Here is a 27,694-nt window from a genome sequence, read left to right on the forward strand (position 1 = left end):
TGGGATGTTCCTAAACCTCCGGCAGGTGACGCCTGTGTGCAGAGCACAGCAGAGCCCTGGCGTGCCAAAGATGTCCCACCCTTGGAAGCGCCCCGCGAGGAGAACGGATCCTGGACCCATTTTAACCCTCCCCGCCAGAAAAAAGAAAAGAAGATGAAAAGAAATCTTAAAGATGTCAGGTGGCTTGCTCGGGGTTGCACAGCAAGTGACCCCGAAGTCCCGTCTTCCTGTGCCCCATCTTCTGCTTTTATAAAAAGGGAGTGACAGGGGCGCCTGGGTGGCGCAGTCGGTTGAGCGTCCGACTTCAGCCAGGTCACGATCTCGTGGTCCGTGAGTTCGAGCCCCGCGTCAGGCTCTGGGCTGATGGCTCGGAGCCTGGAGCCTGTTTCCGATTCTGTGTCTCCCTCTCTCTCTGCCCCTCGCCCGTTCATGCTCTGTCTCTCTCTGTCCCAAAAATAAATAAACGTTGAAAAAAAAAAAATTTAAAAAGGGAGTGACAGCCTCTTTCCCAGACATGTGAGCACGCGTGCATGTGAGTCAAGAAGCACCCCATAGGCGTCTTTTGGGATGAGCACTGGCTGTTGTATGGAAACTAATTTGATAACAAATTTCATATAATAAAAAAAATAAAGTCACTAAATTAAAAAAAAAAAAAAGCGCCCTAACATGATTGCCGGGATGCCCCGCCCCCCCCCCAATTTCACCACCCTGCCATAAATCTATAATTGAAAACTTTGGTGCACTTCTCCAATTCCTGGAGAATTAGATTTAGATGCGCCTTGGTGTATTTAGATGCGCCTTGGTGACAAGTGGTGGAGTTCCAAGAGGAACAGCGGGTCCAAACCTAAGCCACAGGTCAAAGTCAGCTCTCCTGTGACGGGAGTAGGCGAACTACAGCCTGCAGCCGCTGCCCGTGTTTGTAAATAAAGTTTTCTCAGGGCACAGCCATTCCTGTCATTTCTGGATTATCTGTGGCTGCTAAACCCCACCCAGTATATTGAATGACAGTCCTGGGTATTTCTGTGACAGTTATTATCTTCCCACTTCCCCTGGCTCTCCTGCGCCCTCCCCTTTCACCGAGAGGGTGTGGGTTTGGCGAATTAGTCCCGTAGTTCTGGTGCTCTGCCCCATGAAGGTCTTGGCATTTGCTGACCCAAAGCCTTATGCTCCTGAACCTGAGAACACCTCAGGAATTTTGCAGAAACCCTGGAGAGCAGACACTCCCAAACTGTGGCTGGAGGGCCAAATCCAGCCCACCTCCTGTTTTTGTGAATCAAGTTTTATTGCAACTCAGCCATACCCACTCCGTGTACTCTTCTAATGCAGCAGAGCCATTGCAATGGAGACTGCGTGGCCTGTCAATACTAAAGTATTCGCCGTTTAAGAAAAACTTTGCTGACCCCTTCTTTAGAACAAGAAAAGGCTCAAACTTTGGAGCCAGTTGTCGTCTGCGACACTAGGAAGCTTCTCAGAATTTCCTGGCCTGGGCCGTGTGGTGCCTTCTTGGCCTCCTTTTCTCTTGAGTATTGCTGAGGGAATCAAGAGAGCTGGGGTCCCACAGATCACCCTTTGCCTGGGAGATGATGTTGGGGAGAATTTAGGGGGGGGGGGGCGGTAAATTAAAGTCCGTATACTGAGATTTTTATAGAAGAGTCTCTCTCCTTTACCCATACCCCCGGTATTTGTTTCTTTTTGCTTTCCCCCCAAAGATAATTAGATCCAGGGACAGCATACCTGGGCTCCAGGAGATAAGGCCTTGGAGGCCTTGGCCACAGCCGATCTTCCAGTTGATTTAATCACCATTAATCAGTGTGCTACTTCAGCAACTTCACAATTGTTTTTGCTGAAGCAGCCCGGCCTTTCCCATTTTTGTGAATAGAGCATCCATATCACTTTGTCTTTGAAGAAAGAAATGCTACCCTTAGCATTTAGCATAAAGTCCACCTGTCCATGGACTCTCTGGTCCTTGCCTTTCCCTCCAACCTCACATCCTCTGTTTTCCATCACCGTCTCACTGTGTTCTACCTGCATCAGTGACCTTGCTGTTCCTCAGGTGCACCAAGCATACTCCTGCCCCAGGACCTTTGCACTTGCCTTTCCCCAACAGTTAGACTTTGTCTCTTTGTCCCCCGCTAAGGTAAGTTACCGGAGGCAGAGGCATTTCCTGGCAGATTCACCATGTATCCCTGATGCCTGGAATAGTGCCTGGCCCATAGGATAGGCTCGGGGAAAACCATGTTGGATGGGCAGGGCAGGGAGGGGTTCCGTATATAAAACCGTGTGAAAACTGTCAATCTGTTCTCACTCTGCCATTAAACAGATGAAGAAACGGAGACCTGGAGATGTGACTTATCCAAAGTCACATGGCAGCTAAGTCCCAGAATCAGCATTAGAATCTGGACTTTTTGTGCCTTGAACCCCCCAGTGTGAGTGGCTTGTGTCTTTGAACCTCTGCCAACATTAGGTAGCATCCCAGGTACCGCTGGCTCTCAAATTGCCACTGGTTTCGGCAGGGGGTGGCCAGCTGGTAAGAAGAAAATGGTGCCTTCAGCAAAAATGAAGGGGGAAAATTGGGATAATTATTATTTTAAACTCTTAAAAGGGTGATTCTAAATGCCCTCCTTGGCCCTAAGGGTGAGATCTTGCATTTCGAGACCATACTAGGAAAGAGCCCAAGGCCGTGTGGCCTGAGCTTTTGGCCCCTTTGCCGCCCGGCATGTTATTTCCCCTCCTTGGGCTCAGTTTCCCCATCTGCTCGTGAGAGGATTGAGGGAGCCAGCCTCTGTGGTGCTAGAATCTTCCTCTGTGTGTGCCTCCGCCTTGGCAGGCTGGCTCTGGGCATGACGGACGCCCAGCCATGCCTCCTTGGCGGTAGGTGCCTTCGCTGACGATCCCCCGTTTCCTTCTCAGGCTCTGTACATGTTCTACGCCTTGGCCATAGTGTGTGATGACTTCTTCGTTCCGTCTCTAGAGAAGATCTGCGAGGTACGCAGGAGGGACTTGGGATCCCTCAGCAAAGCCGGGGTGCGGGTGGAGGGCTGGGGAGACCAAGGACACGGGACGTGTCAGGGCCAGACTGAGTGGGGAGCACTCTGGTGGTGAAGATGGTCAGGCCAAACGCTTAGTGTGGCCCCAGCAAAGCCTGGCTTTGCAACCCCCAGAGGACAGTCGGTGGGCGGGGGGGCGTCTTCTCCCAGATTTGGCAGAAGAAGAGGCTTGCGGTCATCACCCAGAGCCTCTGGCTTCATGGCGAGCTGTTGGCCGTGAAGCCAAGCCTGTCTGGTTAGGGAGCATTTCTCATACCAAGCTGCGGGTGGCAGGCACCAGGTAGGGATCTGTGTCTTTGGGGAAGATGCAGAGGCGGAGCGAGGAAGGCCCTTTGTTCCAAGTTCACAGGCTGACGTTTTTCCCTTTAAGTATTTGTGAAGGTTTGGTTTTCTTGTCTCTTGCCTCACACGTAAAAACTCCAGTGCTGGGGCGCCTGGCTGGCTCAGTCGGGAGAGCATGTGACTCTTGATCTCGGGGCTGTGGGTTCAAGCCCCATGTTGGGTGTAGTTATTGCTTAAAAATAAAATCTTACAAAGAAATTTGTTTTTAAGTCTCCTGTGTCTCTCAGCTCTGCCTTACTCTTGGCTTCCAGCCAGGGAAGGAGAATTACCTCTGTTTGCAGCACCTACTATGTGCAGGTGACTCTGGGCTTTGGCTCACTCCGTCCGTGTGAGATCTCCCAGCTACTTGAGGCCGCCTTGTTGTTGTGACATTGGCAGCCGGGGGACACAGCTTGTTAGGACAGGTGCTTCCCTGCTGCTCGGCACAGAACAGGGACTTTTTGACTTGGGCCTCCTGAAGAGGGAGTGGCCTGGCAGGGGTGTGCAAAGGCCTCCCCTCCCCCCGCCCCCCCTTGCTCACCACTCCACTTCTCACCTCACTCAGAACGAGCCACAGGTCAGTAAGCGAATTGAGCCAGAGAAGGAGCATGAGGAGAGAATCCGGAAATGGCCGCCAGGGGTGTCGGGGTGGGAGGCCTCGCCTCAGGGCCCCTGGAGCAGTGTGCTGGGGGTAAGCCACCTGCTGCTTCCTCGGAGGAGGCCCTCGGGAAAGCCAGTCAGCTGGGCCTTACGGAGTGTGCACTCTGGGCACTCACTAATGCGAGAGCTTGGGGACCCCAGCAATGGGGGGGGGGTCCCCTGCCATTCTGGGGGTGGCAGAAGCCTGTGGAAGAGGGATGACCAATGGCACAGGACCATGTGCCGTGGAGGTGCCCCTCAAGGTTGCCTGTCTCTGTAAGGACACAGAGGTTGATGAGCGGGATGGCCTTGGCCCTATAGGCAAAAACCAACGGAAGGGGCTAGTAAGAGCCATCAAAGGACTGAAGAGCCAAAAGGAGGGAGGGAATGTCTCTTTCGGGGAGAAGCCTAGGAGGGCTTCGTGGAGGAAGTGGTATTTGGTCCAGACTTCCAAAGTGGGAAGGATTTCTCCAAGCAGAGAGGGCAGGGAAGGGTGTTCCAGGAGACAAAGGCAGAACAGTTTGTATTCTGCTAGAAGATACTGGAGATGCTCTGATGGCAGAACATCTTCTGTGGAACCTTCCTGTCTGACAAGGTTAGGGTGGCCGGGTTTCCACCCTGGTAGGTCAGTATTGTGCCACGCCCCAGCTTCTGTCAAGCCCAGAGCTCTGACCCCTCTGAGGGACCCCTTCTGTAGAAGGTCAGCAAGGTCAGCAGGGAGGTGTGCCAGACTCTGTGTTCCTCAGGGACTCCAGAGCCCCGGGCTGACCAGGGTGCTTTGGGAGGTGGATGCCAGAGGAGACCCAGCCCTGCCCAGAGGCCTTCTGAGCACCACTGGGTGGGCACCTTCAAGGTGGTGTTCAGGCAGGGGCGCCCCGACGGCTCAGTCATTTAAGCGTCTGGCTCTTGATTCAGGCTCAGGCCACGATCTCACAGTTTGTAAATTCGAGCCCTGAATCGGGCTCCGTGCTAACAGTATGGAGCCCGCTTGGGATTCTGTCTCTCCCTCTCTGCCCCTCCCCTGCTTGCTCTCTCTCACCCAGATAAGTAAAAATAAACTTTAAAAAAAAAAAAAAGGGGGTGTTGTATGGAAACCAATTTGACAATAAATTTCATATATAAAAAAAAAAAAAAAAAAAAAAAAGGTGCTGTTCAGGGAGACCCAGGATCTCTGGTGGTTTCTCCTGGCACCAAAAGTCCCCGTCAACACATTCCCAATCAGAGGATGGGCTTCTGTGGCCGGAGCACGGCCTTGCCAAGCAAAGTGAGTCTCAACAGAGCTCCAGCCCCGCCTCATTCTCCCTTATCCCCGGGAGGAGGGTACCTGGGTGTTTGTCTCAGCGGCCAGCCGGGCATCGGGCCTGCCACGGCGAAGGCCTTCTGGAATGCAAGAGCCAAGCTGTGTGTCTGGGGCCCCCGGGTTCTGCGGCCCCGATGCGTCGCAGTCCGCATGGTACCCAAGGTCTGTGTGGGCATCGGAGGTGGCTCCCCATTGAGCACCGCTGTGTACCAGCCTCTCTCTTAGGCACTGGCGATCCGTGGGTGAAAAAGACGGATCGTGCCCTCATCGGCCAGTGGGGCAGGGAAGCTCACAGACCTCAGACCCTCACTGTGTGATTTGTGTTTCGTTAATGGGAGGACCGGACCCTCCCACCTGTCCTGGGTGTTGTACCTGGAAAGGCTTCATCAAGGAGACCTCGTTCAGGGGCGTTGGGGAATGAGCGGAAACTGACAGAAGAGGGGGACGGCGTTGGGGTTGAGCGGCCAGCAGAGTAGCAGGAGACGTGTGTGCTCAGGGTGCAGGGTGCTCGACTCTGGCAACAGCACAGCTTTCCCACGCTTTCTGCGGCTGCCAGAGTATCCGGGGACTGTGTCTGCTCTCCCCGCCTCACAGCCTGAGTGTCCGCGGTCGCTTCTGTTTCAGAAACTCCATCTGAGTGAAGATGTGGCCGGAGCCACCTTCATGGCCGCGGGAAGCTCGACGCCCGAGCTGTTTGCCTCTGTTATTGGTGAGAAATCCCACCAGCTGGGGACGTGGGATCTTAGAGAGAGCCCCGGTCTGGGGCCGTGACCAGTGAGGGCATTCGTCAGCTCCGAGCCTCTGTTTTCTCATCTGTAAAACGGGAGAGCCAGGGAGACAGAAAGTAAACTCGTGGTTCCCCGGGGCATGTGGTGGAGCAAAGGGCTGATGGGTACAAGGTTTCTTTTGGGGGGTGACGAAGGTGTTCTAAAATCAGATTGTGTGCTGGCTGCACCATTCTGGAACTCTACCAAAACGCTGGGTCTTACGCTTTGAATGGGTGGGTTTTATGGCATGTGAATTATTTCTCAATAAAGCTGTTAAAAGGGAAAAAAGGCGGGGGGGGGGGCGGGGAAGAGTGGAGTAGGTGGTCCCTCGGGACACTTCCTCCTCTCTGGTTTGGCCGTTGTCAGCATCATGGGCATCCTAGAACCAGTCCCTCAGTCCATGGGGTTGGGGACAAGGGCCTCGCAGCAGCCTGGGTCTGAGGAAGTGTACGCACAAGAGGATTTCTGCCTTTCCCTTCCAGGCGTGTTCATCACCCACGGAGACGTTGGGGTTGGGACCATTGTGGGCTCTGCGGTGTTTAACATCCTGTGTATCATTGGAGTCTGTGGATTATTTGCGGGGCAGGTCGGTGTTTTTCTCCCTTTGTAGAGTGACATAAGGGACAGCAGTGGGGGGACCCGAGGCCTCACCTTAGTTGTGCCCTCAACTGCCCGAGGCTGCAGGCAAGTTGGCTTCCCCCTCCGAGCCCAGGTCCTCATGTGTACAAGTGGCCTCTGACGTTCCTTGCACATCCAGCCTCAGTGGATCTGAGAGCAGGGACGGGGTCTGCTCCCTTGGCCAGCCCAAGGGTGAGCATTCATTCAACAGCAGGACATCTTTGAGAGGCGCCTCCTGTAACCCTGACCCTGAGCTAGATTCTGGAAATATCTGAAGCCTGCTTTGGCCTCCTTGGCAAGGAGCATGACGTTGGCCTGCGGTTGGTACCCCATCAGCATCTCCCTGGTCCTCAGGGCCACGTGGGCGTTAGACTCAACCCCAGAGACTTGGGCTCATGATTAGGCCCTGCCTGGCCAATGGAGGTAGAGATGGGCAGCTAGTTACTACCAGGAGGTTCCAGAATCACAGGGGAAGCAAGTGCCTCTGGCCTCTGCCTTGACCCTGGGCTTCCGCTGTGAAGCCTGAGATGTCTGTTACCTTGGAGGAACAGAGGGCAGCTTTGCCGTCACTTATAAACATTCCGTGCTTTCTGTTCTGTTCCCCACGTATAATGAAAAATACAGGGTGGCCTTGAGCAGCCAGGAAAGATGGGTTTCGGGTGGCACGGTTAGGAGTTGCTCCCTGGGCATGTCCCTGCACCTGTGGGGGTCTGGGGGTGGTGAGAAAGCCACCCTCACACCACCGCCCCCATCTCTCCAGCCACTAGCCACTGACGGCCCTTTGCTTGGCAGGTGGTCCGTCTGACATGGTGGGCCGTGTGCCGAGACTCCGTGTACTACACCCTCTCTGTCATCGTGCTCATTGCCGTGAGTTTCCTTCCTGCCCCTGTGCAGGCACATGACCCCTGCCCATCTCTGTCCCTGGCACTATAACCAGAGGACCCAGGGCACCCCAACCGTGGGCTGTGCTGACCATTCACTGTAGTCAAAGTGACCAGTCCCCTCCCCGCTGTGCCTCCCTTGCCTGAAAGCCTCCTACCCGACACCTTGGTGATGGAGCACATCCCGGGCCCACCTTGGATTCGAAAAGGCCTTGGAAAAGTCAGAGCGTGGTCACACGGTCCACGCAGTTAAGTTCAAGCCCTTCGCTCATCGGGCCCTCGGATCCTCACGCAGCGCCGGGTTTCCCGAGAATCAGAGTTTCTGGGTTCACAGCTCACTGCAGAGCAGGAAGGAGAGAAGCAGGCTGGGGGCAGGCAGAGTGGGAAGCCGGGGCACCAGGGAGAAAAGCCGGAAGAGCTGGAACAGTGATTTCTAGAGTCTGGTAGCGTGGAAAGCGAGGGGCGATATCCCCGCAGTCTCCCGAGGACCAGGGTGCCTTCATGGCACAGGACACCGGCTGCTGCTGAGGAGTGCACCATCCAACAAGGGAGCTGTTTCGATCCAAGTGGTGGCATGGGGGCAGGTGCACGTGGTGTGCCCAGATTGACTGGAATGTGCTCCCCCCAGACGCAGTTCTCAACCTTACACCACCTAGAGCCACCTGGAAAGGACAGTCACATCCCTCGTGCTGTCTGTGGCTGGGTACCCAATCTCCCCCCAGGTCAATAGCTTGAAATAGCAAGTATTGATCACTCTTGTTGTCTGTGGATCAGAGTCTGGGAGTGGCTTACCGAGCCCTCTGGTTCAGGGTTTCTCACGGGTGGTGGCCCTGGTACGAGGCTCCCCTGGGGGAGGATCCACTTTCGGGGTCACTCACGTGGCTGTGGATAGGCCTCCGATCCCGCTTGGCTGGCTGTTCCGCAGCACAGCTCACAACAGGGTAACTGGCTTCCTTCAGAGGGAGGGTGAGAAGGTACCAGGGCGGAAGCCCGTTCTGCCCATAACCTAATCTTGGAGGTGACAGCTCCTCACTTTTGCCATATTCTCTTTATGAGGAGCCAGTCCCTGGGTCCAGGCCACATATCCAGGGGTGGCGTGGATGTCAGGCAGGGGGTTACTGGGACCCCAGCCTCCTACACCCCCCAAAATGAAAGTTACGGATAAAAATCATTGACCTGTACATACACAGTTGTAGAAAAGAATCAACGTGATGTTCAAAGTATAAAAGACGAAAACATCCTTCAGTGTGTAAACGTCTGGGCACAAAGACACTACAGCACTGAATGGTGGAATCCGTTGTCCCATAAAGGAAAAAATCTCTGAGCCCAGAAACCACCAGCACAGACTGAGGCCGTGCTGGGCTGGAGCCTTAGACCCCGCGAGCATTCCTGACATTGACGACGTGATTTTCCAAAATTAGGAATGACTCCTGATGAAATCGTGGGCGGAGCCCAAGTACAATCATCCCTCCATTTACATGATAGCTACCTCACTAGAAAATTAAATATTTATTGAATACGTAATTTAAAAAAGTATAAGTACTTTGATTTATAAAATAGCGTTCAGTTCTGGGCTCAGATTTGTTTGGTTTTGTTTTCCCCGTTTGCCTGAATGTTTAGCAAGACCTTTTAAATAGGACGTGTGCCAAATGTGGAAAACCCCTTCTGAGAGAAATAGCTCACAGGTTCTAGACTGGTCAGCACCCTGGGCTAAATGCCAGTAACCTTTCATGGGGTTGTAAAAAACTAAAAATATCCCCCACAAGTGTTCTCACGTTCTGGCGGGGGAGGGCACTGGGCACTCCTCTGTTGAGCGCCCTTGCCTCGGAGCCTTGCGTTTGGGGAGCCTCACAGCGATGCCTGGCCAGGAATGACTCTCTCAGAAGTGGCCCCTACAGCAGCTTCTGTGTGTGACGCCTGCCATGACAACCAGAAGAGGGTCACAACGGGCCCAAGTCCAGATAGCAGCCCCCTGGCTTCTTCTGGCATCCGGTGTGGGGACCCTATGTCCGCAAGATCAGTTGGTGGCCACAGCCCCTCCACCTGCCTGTCCACACTGGGCCTGGACCACAGAGGTGTCATTCATCAGGGTCTGTGCCAGAGATGCTTGGTGGAGTTGTTGGGCAATGTCAGTGGCCTCTTCAGAAATCATCATGACCGCACCATCACCCCTGGCCTCCCTTCACATAGCACAAGTGGGTCCTTTGCCCTCAGAATTTCCAAAGGGGGGGTCACTTTTCTATTTTAAGAAAATGATATCCCTTCCCTCCCATACACACGAGTCCCCCGGATAGGTAGGTACATAGGTTTGTAGGTAGACAGGCAGGTGTCCTTTTAGTTTTTAAGAGTGTTGATTCCAGCAAGGCTGTGCCCTTAGTGATGGCAGGTTGGCCCCAACAGCTACTCGGACCGTCATGAAGCACAGGCCGTTTCTCTTGGGAGGCTGAGCTGAGCCGCATAGTCTGGCATCTTCTGGTCTAGGTTTCGACTAAGGTCTAAGGTCACCTCCTCCCGTTGAGAAACCCAGAAATGGAGAGAGGAGCCCAGCTTTGTGTAGAAATAACAAGGCAATGATATGTGAGCTCGGAGTGTGTAGGGACCTGTGTGTGTTCTTTTGGAATAAATAAGTCCCCCACCCTTTGTTTCTTTTGCCTTCCAGTTCATATATGATGAAGAAATCGTGTGGTAAGTTTTAAGTTTGTTTCTTGTTCCTTTTTTGGTAGTATTCTTCCTCATTGGGTTCATTGAATCTTTTTTGAAATTATTTTTACAAACATGAGCTTTTAACTTGCAAAAAGGGCGTCGTTTGAAGCAATCACACCTTTATTCTTTCAAAGTGACAAAGAATCCCTCAGTGTTCCTGCACTGCCAAATAACAAAATATATTTAAAGCTAAAGTAACAAAAACAGTGTGGTGTTTTACACCGGGGTAAGCGTAGGCCAATATGGAATATGGAACCAAGAACCCAGTAATGGGCCCATTTCTTGGCTGGGGAAATATGACAGCTGTCACGACAGACAGTGAGTTAGGGAGAGGGTCTCAGACGCTGCTGGCAAAACTGGGAACCCTATTACAGAACAGAATCACATCGGATCCCTCCCTCACACCTTATACAGGAATAGATTCTGAATTAAGGATCTCACTGTAAAAAGGAAAATTAAACAAAATAGAATAAAATATAGGGACTCACCATTATGACCTTGAGACAGGAAATGACTCCTTAATTCAGATCCATAAAGCAGAAACTTTAAAGAAAAGATTGGTGTATTCGCCCTATAGGGCATGAGTGTATCATACGTTCATAAGCCATAGACATGATCTCTTTATGACAGTGATTCAGAGTCCACATCCTCTGTGTTTATTTGTGGGGCTGTACTCAGGAGGCCTGGCTGAGGACAGTCAGCTGGCTGACGTGAGCAGCCATGTGCTCTGGGCCCACAGAAGCCTGCTTTTGGCCCCCACCCAGCCCCTAACCCACTATGTGAGCCGGGAAGCCACGCCTCATCTGGGCTCTCCTGTTCCCTGATGGGGTCAAGGGTGGTGGCAGTGGGGTCATCTACAAATCTCTCTGTGGCTCTGCTGGTCTGTGGGCTCTGACAGTAGAGGAAGAGCTCCCAAACCAATCGTACCTTATACCTAGCACATAGTAGGTCTTCAGCATGCAGCTGTCGGATTACCAAACAGATTAAGGCGTGTGGCTCCTCAGAGGCTTGTGGTCTGAGCTACAGATCCCCGCCACGCGTGGGGTTGAGTGCTGCATCAGCTAGACGGCAGTGGTGTATATACCTGAAGACCCTTGCCCCGCCCCTGTGTTCAGCCCAGGAGGCTCCTGTACCGGCCCCTCTCTTCGGGCAGTTCTTAGGGCCCCTTCTGTACCGACAGCCTTTCTGGTCCCTGGTCAGAATCTCTGGTGAGCATAGGGTCTCTTAAGCATCAAGTCAGCATGACTATGGTCACTCTTCTCTGTGAGTCCTGCGATGTGGTGGCCCTGGTCCCTCCTTTTTCTCCGTAGCTGATGGGACTCTGCCTGAGCCCTGCAGGCCCCCTGTAGTTGAGAAGAGCCCACCGTCAGCCTTATGTGTCCCCAAGAGGGCTTCAGATTGTAGGACAGGCTGGGGAAGACTCCCCTGGATGCCGGAGTTCTGGGCCGGGCTCCAGGGTCAGGCAGGATCATAGGACTTCCGGCCCTGCCCCCTCCCCGCCCCCTCTGCCAGTCACCCCCAGGCCTCAGTGCTGCGGGCCTCCCCAGCCCTAACCAGTCTCCTTTCTCTCTTTGAGGTGGGAAGGCCTGGTGCTCATCATCTTGTACGTGTTTTACATTCTGATCATGAAGTAAGTACCTTCTGTCTCCTTCTCCGGGGCAGTCTGACGCCTTACTCCGTTTCCTGCTCTGGCCTTTCATTAGAGCCTGGACAAAACTAACTGATAGACCTCCCCATGACTTCCAGCCGGCCCCGCTTCTCTGGAGGATGCCCCTCTGGGGTGAGGTGTTCAGATACTGTTTTGGGGTGCTGTGCAAACCCGGGCCGGGGGAGTCGCGGCTGGTGGGTTGCAGATGAGGCTGCTCGCAAACAGGTAGCAAGCAAGCCCTCTTCCTGCTCCGTGCTGATTTCTCCGTGCCCGAGTGGCCGCTCTTTTCCGCTGTCACTGTAAATCTCCTGATAGTTTCACACCGCTCTTTTTTGAAGAGCCGGGCGGCCTCACTTCTGCTCCAAGCTTTATCCAGTGCCATCTGTCACGGCCGCTGCCTTGCACAACTTCTGGGGACACCACTCACGGCAACGAAAATGCAAACACTGGGTCCCAGGTCGTGCGATGCTTTTGCAGCCCTTTGAAGCTGCCTGGGTCAGAGTGCTCTCAGAACTGCCCGTGAGGAATATTTTTCAGCCATAAAAAAGGGAGGAAATGGTGTGTCACATGCGACAACGTGGATGAGCCTTAAAAACATGCTAAGTGAGAGGAGCCAGTCACAGGAGGACAAATACTGGATGATTACACCTCTGCGAGATACCCTAGGAGAGTCCCGATTCAGAGAGAGAGTAAATTCGAGATTACCAGGGGTGTGGGGGAGGGAGTGATTACTAATTGATGAACAGGCACAGAATTGTTGGAGATGCTGAAACCATTTTGGGAAGTAAATAATGGTGATGTGATGGTTACCCAACATTGTGAGTGTAATGAATGGCAGTGAATTGTATGCTTAAAAATAGAAAAAGTTAAAGTAGCAAATTTGATGTTGCCTATGTTTTGCCACATTAAAAAAAAAGAAAAAAAACAAAGGAAAAACTACCCAGGAGCTGAATCATCATCTTCAGGTTTTACCTTCTTGTTCACACCTCCAGAAATAATTAAAAACAACACTGAGCTTTACGACATTATGAATCTCCACGTTTATATCAAACATGTATAATATGTTGTGAAAACGGGTGATAAACTGTCAAGTGCAGGAGGCTTGTCCTCAGGTGAACTCCTCTCTGAGCACCTTCCAGTGAGGCGGGGAAGCCTGCGGTCTGAGACGGAGACAGTGTCTTCTCTGGGCCTGGCTGTGAGTGATTCAGGGATGGCCCGCCGGGCAGCCCATAGGAGTGGGACTCGAGGCTGTTGGGAGGACAGCCTGGTGACAGCTCCTTGGAGCCTGTCCTTCAGGCTGACCTGAACTTCTCTTATGAGGACAAGCTTTGGACGTGTCTAAGTAGGCATCAGTCATGTTCTTGGAACTGAAGATTCCTTACGCCCCCAGGAGGCCACTGACGGCTCCGTGGAGCAAGCCCTCCGACCACGCGTTACTCTAGGGGTCCTGTCGGGACTGTCAGCTCAGATGAAAGCCTTCGGCTCCCCCTTGCCCCTGGGACACTCCCGGGGCCGGGTGTGACTGTGTGTGCACAGGGGCGGCGGGAGGCGGGCCCCCCCCCCCCCCACTCCTGCCAGGTGTCTCCCACGGCTCTGACCTCCTGCCTTTGCTTCCAGGTACAATGTGAAAATGCAGGCCTTTTTCACCATCAAACAAAAGACCATTGCAAATGGCAACACGGTCAGCAGTGAGCTGGAGGATGGTAATGATTACTGTGATACTAGCTCTGATGACCCCTCCCTGCCATTACTGGGGCAAGGTAAGGCTGAGCAGACAGGAGTGGCCAAAAGTGTCACCAAAGCCTCTCTCCCATGGTCTTTCCTGCACACACACACACACACACCCCTTCCCTCTAAATTGTCACTTTCTTACTTTGGGTCCCAGGGCCCTCAATGAGGTGTGGCTCAGATTTACATTTGCACAGAAGGGAGAAGGACGGACAAAGTCAAACCCTCACACCCTGGGGACGTTTGGAGCCTGAAGGAGGCTCCAGGCGTGCTGGGCTTTTTTGAAATGCGGTGAATTACCTCCCCGATCCCTGGGAAAGGTGGTGGCAGGAGGCTGATGACTTGGGGTGACAGAGCAGACTCAGGCCTCCCTGTGATTTCCCACACGCCAGGCCCAGTTCAGGGGGAGGACTCTGCTCTGGAGGGACCTCTGGCTCGTCGCCCAAAGCAACAGCAAGGCTACGGAGGGCAGCCGCGGAGCAGAGCGGGAATGCCCAGAGTGGGCCCCACGGAGCCCTGCCTGGGAGCCCTGCCCCGGGGCGCGGCAGCCTTGCCTCCTCAGCTGCTCTTCGGCCCCGCTGTCTGGGGTTCTGGGCCTCGGGAGCCAGCCCCTGTGGTCCCTGCCTAGCTCCCCTGGTCCTCTAGGCCCACCTGGCTCCCACTTTGGAAGCCACATCTTCATCCACTGGTTACTAAGGGATCCGTCTGTGGGGCCACCTGCCAGCAAGACCGGAGCATCTCCATTCTGCGAGCCCAGTGAGCGTTGGGGCCTGAAAGGGCTCTGGTAATGAGGACGTGGGAAAACAGATTGGGCTGGCATCTCCAGTCCTTCTTAACCAGCATGCCAGGTGGACTGGCCACCTGAGGGTCTCTCTCCCGTGCCCCTGGGGCAAGTCACGTCCTCTTTCAGGCCACTTTAACTCCTTCGTGGTGTCCGTGACGGGCCAGGTGGTCCCGGGGACCTGTTTGCTCGTGTCTGGGACGTGTGGGGGCTGAAGTCTGTACTCGTTGGCCCCCTTGCTAGTCCTTACTCCCGGGTGGATCCGGGTAGTGCCCCTTCCCCTGGACTTCAGGCAAGTTTGTTCTGTCCCATCTCAGGGGACCCCCTGGGGAAGACACCTGTTGCAGGTGCTTGAGGCAGGAATGAATCTCTCCATACGGGAGAAGGCTTTCTAAAGAAAGCCCCTGGGGAGAAGGTACCAGTGTCCAGCCTGGAGCCCGGGGCTGTGTCTGTGTTTCCTGTTGCATAAATGTGGAGCAGCCTACCGGAGGGGGGGATCCCGTTTCCAGGACAACCTTCTCAGAGGGGAGGGACGGATGTGGCTGCTGGTTTACATTTTAGCTCTGCAGATACAGTGGCTCTGAGGTCCCTGTTACAGATCCCCCCCCCCCACCACACACACACACACACACACACACACACACACACACACAGCGTCTCAGGACAGAGGCTGATTTCTGCCAGGTCCTGTGCACAGAGATGTAGTGCTCCCCGGCCCTCTGCACCTTCATGGCAAAGAAGAGAGATTCCAGGTGGTGGGTCATTCAGGTCCGCGGAAGAAGCCCAGTTCTTCAGGTGCCAGTCCCCAGAGCTACCTTCCACCTGTGTGGGGGAGGGAGGACACCTCTCCCCAGTGTCCTATGGGAAACATATGTCACATGCAATATAGCGGGTGCCTCAGCCACTTCCCTGTTCAGGGCAGTGGGGATTGCTGTGAGGCCGCGGCCCTCCTGGGGCCTTTTCTGGACCTCTGTCATGGCTCTGTCTCCGTTCCTTTTGTACCCAGGGCAGTAGGACCTTCCCCACAAGTTTATTATTTCCCCCCCAAATATCTGAGTCCAAGATAATTTCTAGAAAATTGTAAGATTAGGCACAGGACTGCTCCCCCACCCCACCCCCAAAACACAGGGCAAGGAAGAAGATAGGCCTCCTTCCAACTTTGATCGGGGGGTGGGGGTGGGGGGGTGGGGAAGGTGTTTAGATAAAGACCGAGGAGGAAAAGGTGCAGGCCTGGAATTGGAGAGAAGGGATCCCAGAGATGCAGCCTTAGGGATTTCGTAGCCCGGCTGGCGGAGGACTCTGTGTGTGAGTCACTGCAGGGCAGTGCCCCCTCAAATAGACTGAGGCAGGAGCAAGAAGACCCCAGGAACCCTGCAGGGGCTGAGAAAGGGGCTTCAGGAGTTGGCCTTTTCAGCCAGTGTTGCTGGGAATCTTCCCAATGCGGAGAGCACTCGCCTCCCTGGTCCTCGGCCTGCAGGCAGGTCCCCCTCTCCCCACCCTCCCAAGGAAGTCCAAGATTGCTGGCTGGTAGAGTTTGTCTAGAGCCCACGCATGCGCACACGGCTCTGGCTGTCCTGTTACTGGTTTCGGCACTTCCTGTATCAAATCAACATTTTTAACCCAACCTCTTGACAGGTTTTTGGCCTTGTTACTACCACTCTTGCAAAATGCCTTTATATACTTAGATGTTCTTAAAGGTCATATGGTTCAGTTCACCAGATCATCTCGGGCCAGCTTTCTCTTTTTTGCAGGGGGGGAGGGGCGGTGGGGAGCAGGGGGAGGGGGATAACATTCTCCAGCTTCATTTTTTGTTCGGATGTTTGGGTTTTTCTAAAACTCCACAGGCTCCCTCCTCCTGAGCCCAGTGCCCCCTGCCCCTGCCCGGGGATGCCTGTGTCAGGGCTCGTTCTAGAATGGACCTGGACGGAGCCTGGAGCCTGCAGTCTCCCAAGGAGGGAGGGATTCAGGCTTTCCTATAGCTGCGAGGGGTGGTGGGCTCAGAGGCTCCTGCTCCTCAGAGTGGGACAGAGCCAGGGAAATCGGCTGGGAGAGGGGCCATCCCCAAAGCCGGGGACCCTGAGCATTGAAGCCCCCTGTAGCAGGAACCCTTCTACTAACTCCTTCAAATAACCCCCTGGCCACCATCAAGAATGCTGCCCCCCCAGCTCTTGGCATCCACCGCAAGCTAATCACCTCTGGCAATCTCTCTTGGCCTTTGTCTCCTTAACTCTCTTCTTCTAAATTGTAAGTAATCTGCTTTCATCCAAGCGATAACACGTGCATTACAAAAACCAACCAACCAACCGTGACCTCAGCGCAAGCCTCACTGGAGGTTAGTGTCTGTCTCCGACAAATGCATGGTCCTCCCTGGCTTTGTTTCTAACCCACACGCCTCCTGTCTGCTGAGCCTTGCTGCCTGTTTGGGGAGAGTGTGCATGTCTGGTGTGCACTTGTTCGTGTCTGTGCCATAAACTCTGGCGAGGATTTGCTCTTGACGACTCCTGCCCAGAAGGGGACCCTCACCGGGAGCTGGTGACCGGTGCAGAGGGGAAAACTCCATCTGCTTCTGTGTGCTGTGTTCCAGAGTGGTCTCATGACTGGCTCCTCCAGGGCTCAGGAGTTAGAGGTCCAATCCCTCAGGATTCCAGCCCTGAGCGTGTCTGTGAAGGTGGCAAGGAAGAGGCCTGAGGCCTGGAGAGATTTATTCTTCAGCCTTATGAGGGCGGAGCAAAGGGCCAGAGAGAGCTGCCCCCCTGCTGGAGGGTGTCCGTTTTACTGGAGACCCTGGATTTGGCTAGCAGTTCACTGTGAGCCTTCAGCAAGTCGGCTGTCCTCTTGGGTCTCCCTTGCCTCGTTCAGGGCCTGTGAGCCATATCTTTGCACTCATTGCCGGTCTCGGGGAGAGCAAAGTTAGATGTATCCTTCTCTACCAGGTGGGGATGGTTGTTGGAACAGCAGGTGGCCTTGCGGGAAGTTTAGAGCCAGTGCCGTGTGATGCTTTCTAGCATTTTCCATCCTAGAGGGCCCTTGTCAGTCTCTAAAGTTTCCTCTGAACCTCTGTCAACAGAGGGTAAGAAAGGTCCCCTCACAGTCCCAGGGTGGGAGGGACCCTGTCTGAATTATAGATGGGCTTCCCAGGGAGGCTTAGACGAGGAGCCAGTAGACCCCGCACTTGGCCAAGAGGGGCCCCAGAGAGAGGGGGGCGTCATCTGGCAGCGGGGCTGGATGTGGAGTGTCTGCTCATAAGGAGTCCTGTAGCAAGGGACCACGGGGCCCGGCGAATAGGCCACGTCGGCAGGTGGTCCACTAGGACTAAGTCAGCCTCCCCAGCGGGTGCGGGGCTCAGAGCCCAAGGAGGTCTGCAGCGTGAGGGGAAGTCATGAGCTCAGTGCTGGGGTGTTGTCCTTAGGGAGTTGGCAGCACTAATTGTGGCATTGTGCTCAATATAGTGAAGGAGGAGCCACAGTACAGCAAAAACGCGGTGGTGATGGTGGATGAGGTCATGAGTTCCAGCCCTCCCAAGTTCAGCTTCCCGGAGGCGGGCTTACGCATCATGATCACCAATAAGTTTGGGCCCAGGACGCGACTACGGATGGCCAGTAGGATCATAATTAATGAGGTACGTTTGCGTAAAGGGCGTTGAGAGTGAGTAACCTGGGGTGATGCGTTGCGCTTTGAGGAGGCCCTGGCTTATCAGGGCGCTTCCTGCTGTTAGGGCCACCAGGATGTCCTTTATTGCTGCACCTGTTGAAGGAAGGAGGCGCAAACATTCCCTACGGGCAGCAAACGATCGGATCCAGAGGTGTGTTAAGGCAGGCCGCAATCGAGTACCATTTCCACGATGTCCGCGGAGTATTTTGTGACGCGCTCCAGTAAAGCTAATTGGAGAAAGGCCAGTCAGAAGTATGGATTGTGTCTTTAAGGTGTCACTCAGAAAAAAAAAAAAAAAAACGTGAACACATACCTGTTCTCTACAGATGCTACAACTCTAGAAGGAAACCAAGAACGGAGGTGGATGGCAGTTACTTCTGGAAACTGCCTTTTTCACTCTACACCCTGATGGGCCGCTTGAATTTTGTGCCCTCTTTTTCATTTGGAAAAACAAAAAAGTTTTAATGCCATATAATATACACACAGTGTAGCAAAGATGCGGGGTTCTAATTGCTCACCAACTTGTTCAGTCTTTGCCACATACGTGCGTGTGCATATTGGAGTTGTGAGTCCTTAACCCTCAGACCCAGGTAGTTATCAGAGAGCTTGAAACTTTGATAGCTAATAATCGGTAGTTAGCACCTCAGGCGTATGCAGGAATGATATCACACAGGACTTAAAGGATGTGTACTTTGAACACGTCTGGATTCGTATGTCCCCCGTGTGGAAGGTGTATTAAGAAAGAGAGTGCGGGGGCGCCAGGCGGCTCAGGCAGTGAAGCCCTTGACTCTTTAGCTCGGGTCATGATCTCTGAGTTTGTGGGTTCGAGCCCCATGTCGGGCTCTGCGCTGACAGTGTGGAGCCTGTGTGGGATTCTCTCTCCCTCTTGCTATGCCCCTCCCCAGCTCCTGCTCTCTTTCTCAAACTAAATAAATAAGTAAACTTAAATAAAATAAAAAAAAAGAAACATTGCAGATTTTGGATCATTCTGAATCATTTTTTTGATTCAAATCAGTAAAATATGAATCAATGAAATTTTACTGAACTCTGGCTATTTTTCATGAGCATGATAATTGTACCCATTGAGTGGGGATAGGGACCACTCTGAAGGATTTGGGTATATAGTATCTTTTTCATGGGATAAACACCAGGGAATTAATGGGGGTTTTGATGAGCTGGGAAAATACTGTCCTGCCCCCAGATGTTTCTTCAGGTTGCTGGGAAAATCTTGCTCCCCCCCCCCCACCCCCCTGGGTTGGGATTGACTTCCCTGGAAGGCAGCACTGGGAGCCAGAGAGGCCAGGCTAGTAGAGGAAATTGAGATAATTTTGTTTTATTTTTAATGTTTATTTTTGAGAGAGTGCAATTGGGGGAGGGGCAGAGGGGGGCGGGGGGTGGGGGGGAAACAGGATCAAAGCAGGCTCTGCGCTGACAGCAGCAGATGTGGGGCTTGAACTCATGAACTGTGAGATCGATCACGACCTGAGCCAAAGTCGGACACAGCCAACTGAGCCACCCGGGCGCCCCTGGAAATTGAGTTTTAATCTCACATTAGCCACTAACTGGCTTAATCTTCCTGGGCCTCAGTTTCTCTAACTGAGGATGTTTGGCAGGAGGCTTACAGCACTAAAAATTTCAGTGACACACAACTCTGCCTGGAGGCTAACCAGTATCTTGGGGTCAGTGCATCGGGCAATGGGAGTGGGAAACCCAAATGCCCAGATGCAAAGTTGTTTCTTAAGACCCTTGGTCTCATTCAAATGTTCAGTTATTTTAATTCCAGGGTGTTAGAGCTGTTTGTAAAGCTGCAGTTAATCCGCGGTAGATTCTAGTACTTGTGGGACAGATGTCCTCATTTGTTCATCAAGAGAGGGCAGAGCAGCTGAGAGGGTTCTTGCACGGGGTGGGTGGGGGTGTTTGGGGAACGTGTGAGAGGTATGGCTTTCCTTTACTCCAAGGCTACACCTGACCGTCCTCCCCTGTGGCCACTGCAGTGAGTTGCCGAGGGGCACAGAATTTCACCCATCCTCAGTTTCCCCTGCCTCATGAATCCGTCTCCCACCTGGGTGCTGGTCTCTTTGAGCTGGTGCATCTAGCTGTCATTTCCTGAGCACCTGCTGAGTGCCAGGCAGGTGCAGGATGTTTTACCTGCGTTTCAGCATTAATCCTCTTACCATCCGAAGATGCTACTTGCAATTTATCAGAGAGGCAAACTAATTTGCCGAAAGCCACACCACTAACATGAGGGTAGAACGGGAATTCCCACCCAAACCTGAGTCTAGACTATGTAAGTGGGACTGCATAGATCATTAGGGGCACCTCCTCTGCCCCTTCTTTCTATATCTTTATTCCCTCTATAATAGTGCCTGCTTGGGTTGCTTTTAATGGCCTCTTCCATGTGGCAGCCCCTGGAACATCAGGAAGTAGTTGCCACCCCCCGATTTTCTCCTTGAATCTAAACATCCTTGGAACCTCACACCCTCCCTGATGTAACAGGGTTCCAGTCCTCACCATCTTCCAGTTTGTCTCTTGCAGCGTGGGGATCCATCACCTCCTTTGTGTTACAATCTATGCCTCTTTTAATACAACCTTAGGTAGCTTTAGATAGTTCTCCAGGTACAATTCTCTGTTGGTTCCTATTAAGCTAGAACCATGACCTCTTCACATTTCTGCCATTCATGTTGCCATTAAGTCGTGCCTCCCTCCCGCTTTACAGTTCTGTCCTTGCACAGGTAGGTTTTTATTTTTAACTACAGGGATGACCGGTCTTCTAACGCTACTTGGGTTTGTTACACAGGTAGCAAAACACTGTGCCTGCATATGTGGGCTTAAGTCACAGGCATAGATCTCTTTGCTCTTTTCAGTATGTTAAGTGTTATGGATACACTTGTAAGAAAAGAATTTTAAAATCTTCACCCCACCCTAGACTTCATGATTTAGGAGTCCCTGCCTAAAACCAACATGAAGACAGATAAATGGTCAATTCCTTTTTTTTTTTTTTAAGAGAAATAACATGTGTGTATTTTCATAATGATATCTTTACTTCCGGTAACCATGAGGATAGGCGTTGGACACACAGGAAGAGAATAGTGCCTTGGGGGACACATTCACTGACTCTTTGTTTCCTGGTGAAGAATTGGGAGAGGTATATAAGTGTCCACTGTGTGACAGTCCTTACCCCCAAGGCCTCATTCAGACGGACCCACTGGTGTTTGTAATCAGAGCCGGACAAAGGGGAAGTGTGCACAGGAAGGCAGATTCCTTGGAAAGTGAAACCTATTGATGTCTTGAAATGTGGCTTCTGCCTTTCCCTGGCTTATAGAAGCCCATGGACTTGGTGAGGAAGCCAGGCTTCTGCTTGGGTGGAAAGGAGGCGGGCTTTGCCAGTCACTATGAGATGGGGCAGGGAAAGGGACAGGTGGGTGGGATTCTCTTTCTCTTCCTCTCTCTCCCCCTCCCCAACCTGCGTACACACGCTTTCTCAAAATAATAAACTTAAAAAACTAAATAAGGGGCGCCTGGGTGGCTCAGTCGGTTGAGCGTCCGACTTTGGCTCAGGTCATGATCTCACAGTCCGTGGGTTTGAGCCCCGCGTCGGGCTCTGTGCTGACGGCTCGGAGCCTGGAGCCTGTTTCAGGTTCTGTGTCTCCCTCTCTCTCTGCCCCTCCCCTGTTCATGCTCTGTCTCTCTCTGTCTCAAAAATAACAAATAAACGTTAATAAAAAAAATTTAAAAAAACAACTAAATAAAAGGACTGCCAGTGTCAGGTGTTAACGAGGATGGGAAGCCATTGAAATTCCAATCCGTTGCTGATTCGAGTGCGAAATGGTTCACCACGCGCCTGCTACGTGGCCTCGAATTGCCACTCCTCAATACCCAAGGGAAATGAGTCCGTGTGTCCAGAAGTGCACAAATGTTCACGGTAACATTGTTCATAATAACCAAAGAAGGGAAACAGCCCAGTGCCCTTCAGTAGGCAAAGGATGCATTGCGGGTTATGCAACGTATTACTCTACAGCCGTGAAAAATAGTTAAGTCGCCGAGTCGTGCGACGCCGTGGATGGATTTCACAGATATTGAGTGAGAGAAGCCAGACACAGCATAATACATATTATTTGAATCCATTTATACGAAGTTCAGGAACAGCTAACCGATGTTTGTAAAAAGTCAGAGTGGTTACATATAAAGGGGCATATGAACCAGGGAGGTGCCTGAGGGAGTCTTCTGAGGGGCTGGAAATGTTCTGCATCTTGATGTAGCACATCATCGAGCTCTACGCTTCATAGAAATGTACTTTTTGCACAATATACATTTTAAAAATTAAAAACAACGATGCAGGCTTTCCCTGTGACCGTCTTCAGGCAGCTTGTAAATGCCCACCGGAGGAGCTGGAATGAGCACCGCAAATGGAAATGAGCAAACTCAGATGGATTCCAAGGTTCTCGGGCCAGTTCCCAGGCAAACTGGCCTCCAGGGGTGTGTTCCAGAAACCTGGAAGGGCTGTGTGCTTGTAAGGAGCAAAGCCACGGTGCGATACTCTGTAACATGTCTTGGCGTCTGACTTGCCTCCTGTCCACACAGCGGCAGAGACTGATCAACTCGGCAAACGGTGTGAGCAGCAAGCCGCTTCAGAACGGGAGACACGAAAATATTGAGAATGGGAATGTTCCCGTGGAAAACCCTGAGGACCCTCAGCGGCAACAGGAGCAGCAACCCCCACCCCCACCGCCACCCCCAGAGCCCGAGCCTGTTGAGGCTGCCTTCCTGTCCCCCTTCTCCGTGCCCGGTGAGTCCTGGGGTGCAGGGCCCTCGGGCTAAGCTGTGGTCTTCAGGAGGGAGGCCCGGACCCATGAGGAGCGGTGGGGACGGGGCCGGTGTGAAGGGTCGACATTAGGTCCCCGGGATTCTTTGGAGACACTTGATAAATATGTCCTAAGTATTGATGGATTAGCGCTGCAGTGAGACGCAGGCATGCCCGGTGTAGGGGAGCCTGTGTGCCACAGAGCACGTCGGCTGGAGACACGGAGCGGGGAGGGGTACCAGGAACCCCCAGTGACTGCACTTAAATGCCCAGGGCAACTGGTCTTTCCTTTGCAGTAAGAAAAAGCAGCCAGCACTGTTGTTTTTATGGACCTGCTCAGACTCTCCAACCCTACATTTGCTGGGACGGGACATTCTAAGGCCACAAATTACACCTTATACAGTTAAACCTTATACATCTGACGTCTCCTGCTCGTAAATAGGTCAGATCAGGCCACCGCTCCGCCCTAAGCCCTCAGCATGCTCCACCTCACTGAGGTGTGATCTCTGAAGTTAGTGTCCTCTGACTGTCAGCTCCTTGCTGACCTCACCTCCTGCTCTTCTTCGTGTGCCCTCTGCTCCAGCCACACCGGCCTCCTCACCATCCTTCTTAGAACATACCACATACGCCCTACCTCAGGACCTTTGCACTTGCCCGTCGCCAGAATGCACTTTCCCTCGTGGTCCGTAGGGCTTGCTCCCTCACCTTCTTCGGGTCTCTGTTTAAATGTCCCCTCCACAAAGGCAGGGATCTTTGGCTGTTTTGCTCATGCCTGACACACGGTAGGTGATTAGCAGGTGTCTCTCCAGTGAGTTCACATACAAGAGGAGCCCCAAACACGCCCAGGGTACCTTCATCTTTAACCAAGTTTCTTCAAGTCCTAAATAGGAGACAAAGCACCCCCCCCCCCCCCAAACCTTGGAGTTTTTATCTTGGCATCTGGTCATTCTGAAAGGCGGAAGAATTCCTTTTTTTTTTTGTCCAGAACTTGATGTTTTTCTGAAAAGAATTCTGGGTTTAACATCAGACTCACAGAGCACCTAATTTGGGAGGTGGCTCTGTGGAGAGAGAGGCTGTCCAGTCCCTCATCCCCATTTTCTGGGATGACTCTTGCCCCCAGGTAGATGGCTTGGGCCTACCCAGCTGTAATACTCTGCCACTGTGGTTTATCTTTGCTCTTTTTTGAGAGAGAGACAGACAGACAGACAGACAGACAGTGTGAGCAGGGAAAGGGCAGAGGGAGAGAGACACAGAATCTGAAGCAGGCTCTAGGCTGTGAGCTGTCAGCACAGAGCCCGACGTGGGGCTCCAGCTCACGAACCGTGAGATCATGACCTGGGCCAAAGTCAGATGCTTAACCAGCTGAGCCCCCCAGATGACCCCTCGTTTATCTTGAAAATAGAGCCCTTTGGGATCACAGGGCTGCCTCGGAGTTACTCGATGAGTGTCTCTAGGGTATGCTGATCACAGCTTCCCAGGGTCTCTTCCCAAAATTCAGGGTCTGGTTCTAAAACACAGACATTTCAAAGCCTGGCACGGGACCTGGGAATCAGCATTTTCACGCCTTCTCTGGGGGATTCGTGGGAGGGACCTGGCCAGACTAGAAATTGATGCTTTTGGTCAGTACCTCCCAGCCTTCTTTCACATTAAAGGCAGACCGGGAAAGTGAAATGTTTTTCCATCACTGAGGTCGCAGAGGGGCCCATCCCTGGGGTTCAGGCCTCCCCAGGTGTTCCTCTGCCGACCAGAAGGCTGAGCGGAACCGGGTCTCACACGTCCCTGACACGTCCACCCACCTGCTGGAAGACTCTGGGGGAGCAAGGGCTATACTCAAGCGGCTTGTCTTGTGGCCTGTGGGTCATGTTGTGCTTGGGCGGGAGCTTGGCCCCTGGGGCTGGGTGTGGGGGTGCTGAAAGAATACGTCGTCTTCTCCAGATCCTGGGAACCTGTATCCGATTACCTGTTCAGACACACTGCAGGAGAGAAGATCTCATGGGGCAGGATCCCGGGAGGGCAATGTGTCCACCCGGAGCAGAATCTGCTCCAGGTCCAATGAAGCGGGACAGGGCCCTGCCCCACCTAGAATTTTTCACTTCTGTGTTCATAAGAGGTCCAGGCATAGGCCCAGAGTCTGGAACCCCAGCTACTCCCACACAGCCCTGCATCGTAACACTACCAGCCCACTTCCTCTCCCACATCCACACAGGGCAAGCACAGGGCCTCGGGGCTGCAGGCACCCCAGGGTTTCAGTTCTTCAGGGGATGAGGACCAGATGCACTGGGGGCTGGGATGTGGTCACACGGAGGGAGAGGCAGCCGAGGTCCAGCCAGCCTTTCCGGGGAGGAGCTACCGTTCCATGAGTCGTCTTCTCCAGTCCCAGGAGGTGGGTGACAGAGTCCCCGTTTTGCAGATATGGGGCCTGATGGGCCACAGCCACCACCCTTCATGGGTCACTTCATGGGGATCCTTGTCTGGACGTTGCCCACCGTCCAGGACTCTGCAGGAAACCGAAGAAGGGATATGTCCTTCTTGACAGCTGCCGTTGAGGCAGCCACATGTAAGGACCACTCACCTCTCCATTTCCTCAAAACCTTGAGTTTCGCAGGATTGGGTGGGGTGAACCCCAAGACCTGCTGTCCCTTCCTTGTTTTTGTACTGGGACCTGGAGCTTCTCAGAGAAGTGACTGCGGGGAATGGGATCTAGCTCCCCGTGCAGGACTCTGGGCAGGTCACATCCTGGGCGAGATGGGGAGGGGGCCTCTGATGCTGCTATCTTGCCAGGGCTGGGGACCAGGGAGCTCCCGGGCTCTGTGCCCCAGTGAGTCCTCCCGCAGGGACCTCTGCCCTTCCTGGTGGCCCAGGGCTTCCTGTTGCTCCACCTTCTTCCTCAAGCCAGAGGCTGCAGGACATTCCCCAGGGCCCAGCTCGGGACAGAGCCAAGTGCAGGGAGCTTCCTGCCAGGGCTTGCCTGTCCTAGCCCTCAGGAACAGGCCTGGCTTCCTGTGTCCCTGCAGAAAGCTCTCTCCCCCTTTGTTTCCCCAGGGATGGATGTGTTTCCGGGTGTTGCCTTGGAAACCACAAGGTACTTCCTGCTCCTCCTCTTGCCCTCACCTCTGCCTCCTGTGAGGAGTGGGGGGTGGAAAGGGAGCTGTGTGGCTTTTGCCCATCCAGGTGTGTACAGCGGGCAAAGAGAAACGAGGCTCGTGTGGAGCAGAGGTTTGTAGGAACTTGGTGGGGCCCAGAGCCTCTGGGAAAGCCCACGTCTGGCTCCAGGCCCTTCGGCCACCCACTCTCGCTCACCTTGTTTTCAGTTCATCTCTGGTGGTCGCTTCACAATGATCTGGGGCTGGGGGCCGGCCCCAAGGGCACTTTAGGGGCAGAGGGAGCTAGTGGGCTCCTAAACTGGGCCCAGGAAGGGGTCATGGGCGAGCAGGGGTGTGGATGGGAGGAAGGGAGAAGCCATTCCTCTGGTCAGCTTGAAACCAGCCTAGCTGCGGTGTCAGGAATAAATCGAGGCCCACTGGTTCTGTTCACAGCTCTTCTGTGTCGTCAGGGGCAGCCTGGGAGGCAGGCTCTGGAATCCAGATGTCCTGGGTTCAAGTTCTGGTTCTACCACTCACCAGCAGGTAGCCCTGGGGAAGCTGTTTCGCCTCCCTAAACCTCTGTCCCTCAGTTACATTAACTGAGTTATAACTGAGTTATATCCAGCTTTTCACATCTTTCCCTGTTCGGACTACAAGCCATGTTCTGGAAAGGTCACAGGTGCCAGGATCCCTGGAGGCCGGGAGCTGCGGTCATCCCGAGCGTCAGGGGGCACCTGCTGTGTGCCGGGAACCCAGCTCTGGGCACTTTGCAGATAAGACAGTGTTTCTTTTCAGTAGATATTTGCGTACAAGACGGTTGTGGGCTTTGGGGATGCAGGTGGGAACAGGACAGCCACGGTCTCTGTTCTTTAGGAGCTTATAGCTGTGTGGGGTGAGTCCAAGCAATTAACTACGGGAAGCATTCCTTAACGCACCGCTGACAGGTGGAGGAGGGGCCCCAGCCTGTGGCCCCCAGGCTCTGCCGCCCGCATGAGGGATCACTGGGCTTGTGGGTTGGAGCCGGGGACCGGCAGCAGCCGCCTGGCCCTGGTGCCCACCTGGCGGCCTTCGTGCCCACCTGAGCTGCTGCTAGTATTATATTGACATCAAACGTAGCCTCGTTCTTCCTACTCCGGGCTGCGGAGGCTGGTTAGCAAGCTTCCCAGGCCAGCTGTTGGCTGGGGGAAGAGGAAGGGGAGAGAAGCTTTTTCTCCCATGGAAACTGGCCTGCAGCCTGGGAACTGCTCTGAAATTGCCAGCTGGTGACAGTGAGTCCCAGCCTGGCCGGGGAAAGCCCATCGTGCAGGCCGTTTGTGGTTGACTTGTGGTCTGTGAGGCCCCCCGCTCTGTGGACCAACAGGACACTTTTCTTCTGCCCCCGAAAGGGGAAGGGAGTCCCATCGTGTGTACCGGGACGCTGGCCGCTGTTCTCACAGCGCTGGGAACTTGCTGGATGTCAGGCATGGAGTGAAAAGTCAGGGAACCAGGCTCTTAAGGGGCTTCTGTGTCCCCTGCCCTGTTCTAAGAACTTTCTGTGTGTTTTCTTTGATTTAATCTTCACAACGCATGAGGTGGGGACAGTTCTCTCCATTTTGCAAAGCAACGAGAGGCACAGAGAAGTGAAGCGACTGGCCCCGAGAGCCTGTGTGACTTCCCAAGCCACACAGCCATTAAGTGGGGAACCCTCTTCCAGCCTCTGCCTCTCGAGCTGTGGACACCATCACAG

At 53.5% G+C, this 27,694-nt stretch overlaps 1 protein-coding gene and 1 non-coding gene across 5 annotated transcripts in view; both read left to right on the forward strand.

The window, feature by feature from the left end:
- The window catches only part of SLC24A4 (solute carrier family 24 member 4), a 177,267-nt gene that overhangs the window by 118,023 nt on the left and 31,550 nt on the right, over nt 1-27,694 (forward strand). For 3 of the 4 annotated variants that reach the window (XM_040478061.1, XM_040478062.1, XM_040478059.1), the window contains exons 4-12: nt 2,911-2,985; nt 5,932-6,016; nt 6,557-6,660; nt 7,485-7,559; nt 10,233-10,258; nt 11,853-11,906; nt 13,542-13,684; nt 17,883-18,052; nt 22,666-22,870. In XM_040478061.1, coding sequence (XP_040333995.1) covers nt 2,911-2,985; nt 5,932-6,016; nt 6,557-6,660; nt 7,485-7,559; nt 10,233-10,258; nt 11,853-11,906; nt 13,542-13,684; nt 17,883-18,052; nt 22,666-22,870 — 937 coding nt within the window. The remainder of the gene's footprint in view (nt 1-2,910; nt 2,986-5,931; nt 6,017-6,556; nt 6,661-7,484; nt 7,560-10,232; nt 10,259-11,852; nt 11,907-13,541; nt 13,685-17,882; nt 18,053-22,665; nt 22,871-27,694) is intronic. The other variant, XM_040478060.1, reaches the window with a different exon arrangement.
- Nucleotides 3,480-3,552, forward strand: TRNAK-CUU (transfer RNA lysine (anticodon CUU)). Its single transcript has one exon. It is a non-coding gene; the product is annotated as a tRNA-Lys (tRNA).

This window comes from Herpailurus yagouaroundi, unplaced genomic scaffold (genome assembly GCF_014898765.1).
Source record: "Herpailurus yagouaroundi ecotype Mexico unplaced genomic scaffold, PumYag 141, whole genome shotgun sequence".
Lineage (NCBI taxonomy): Eukaryota > Metazoa > Chordata > Mammalia > Carnivora > Felidae > Herpailurus > Herpailurus yagouaroundi.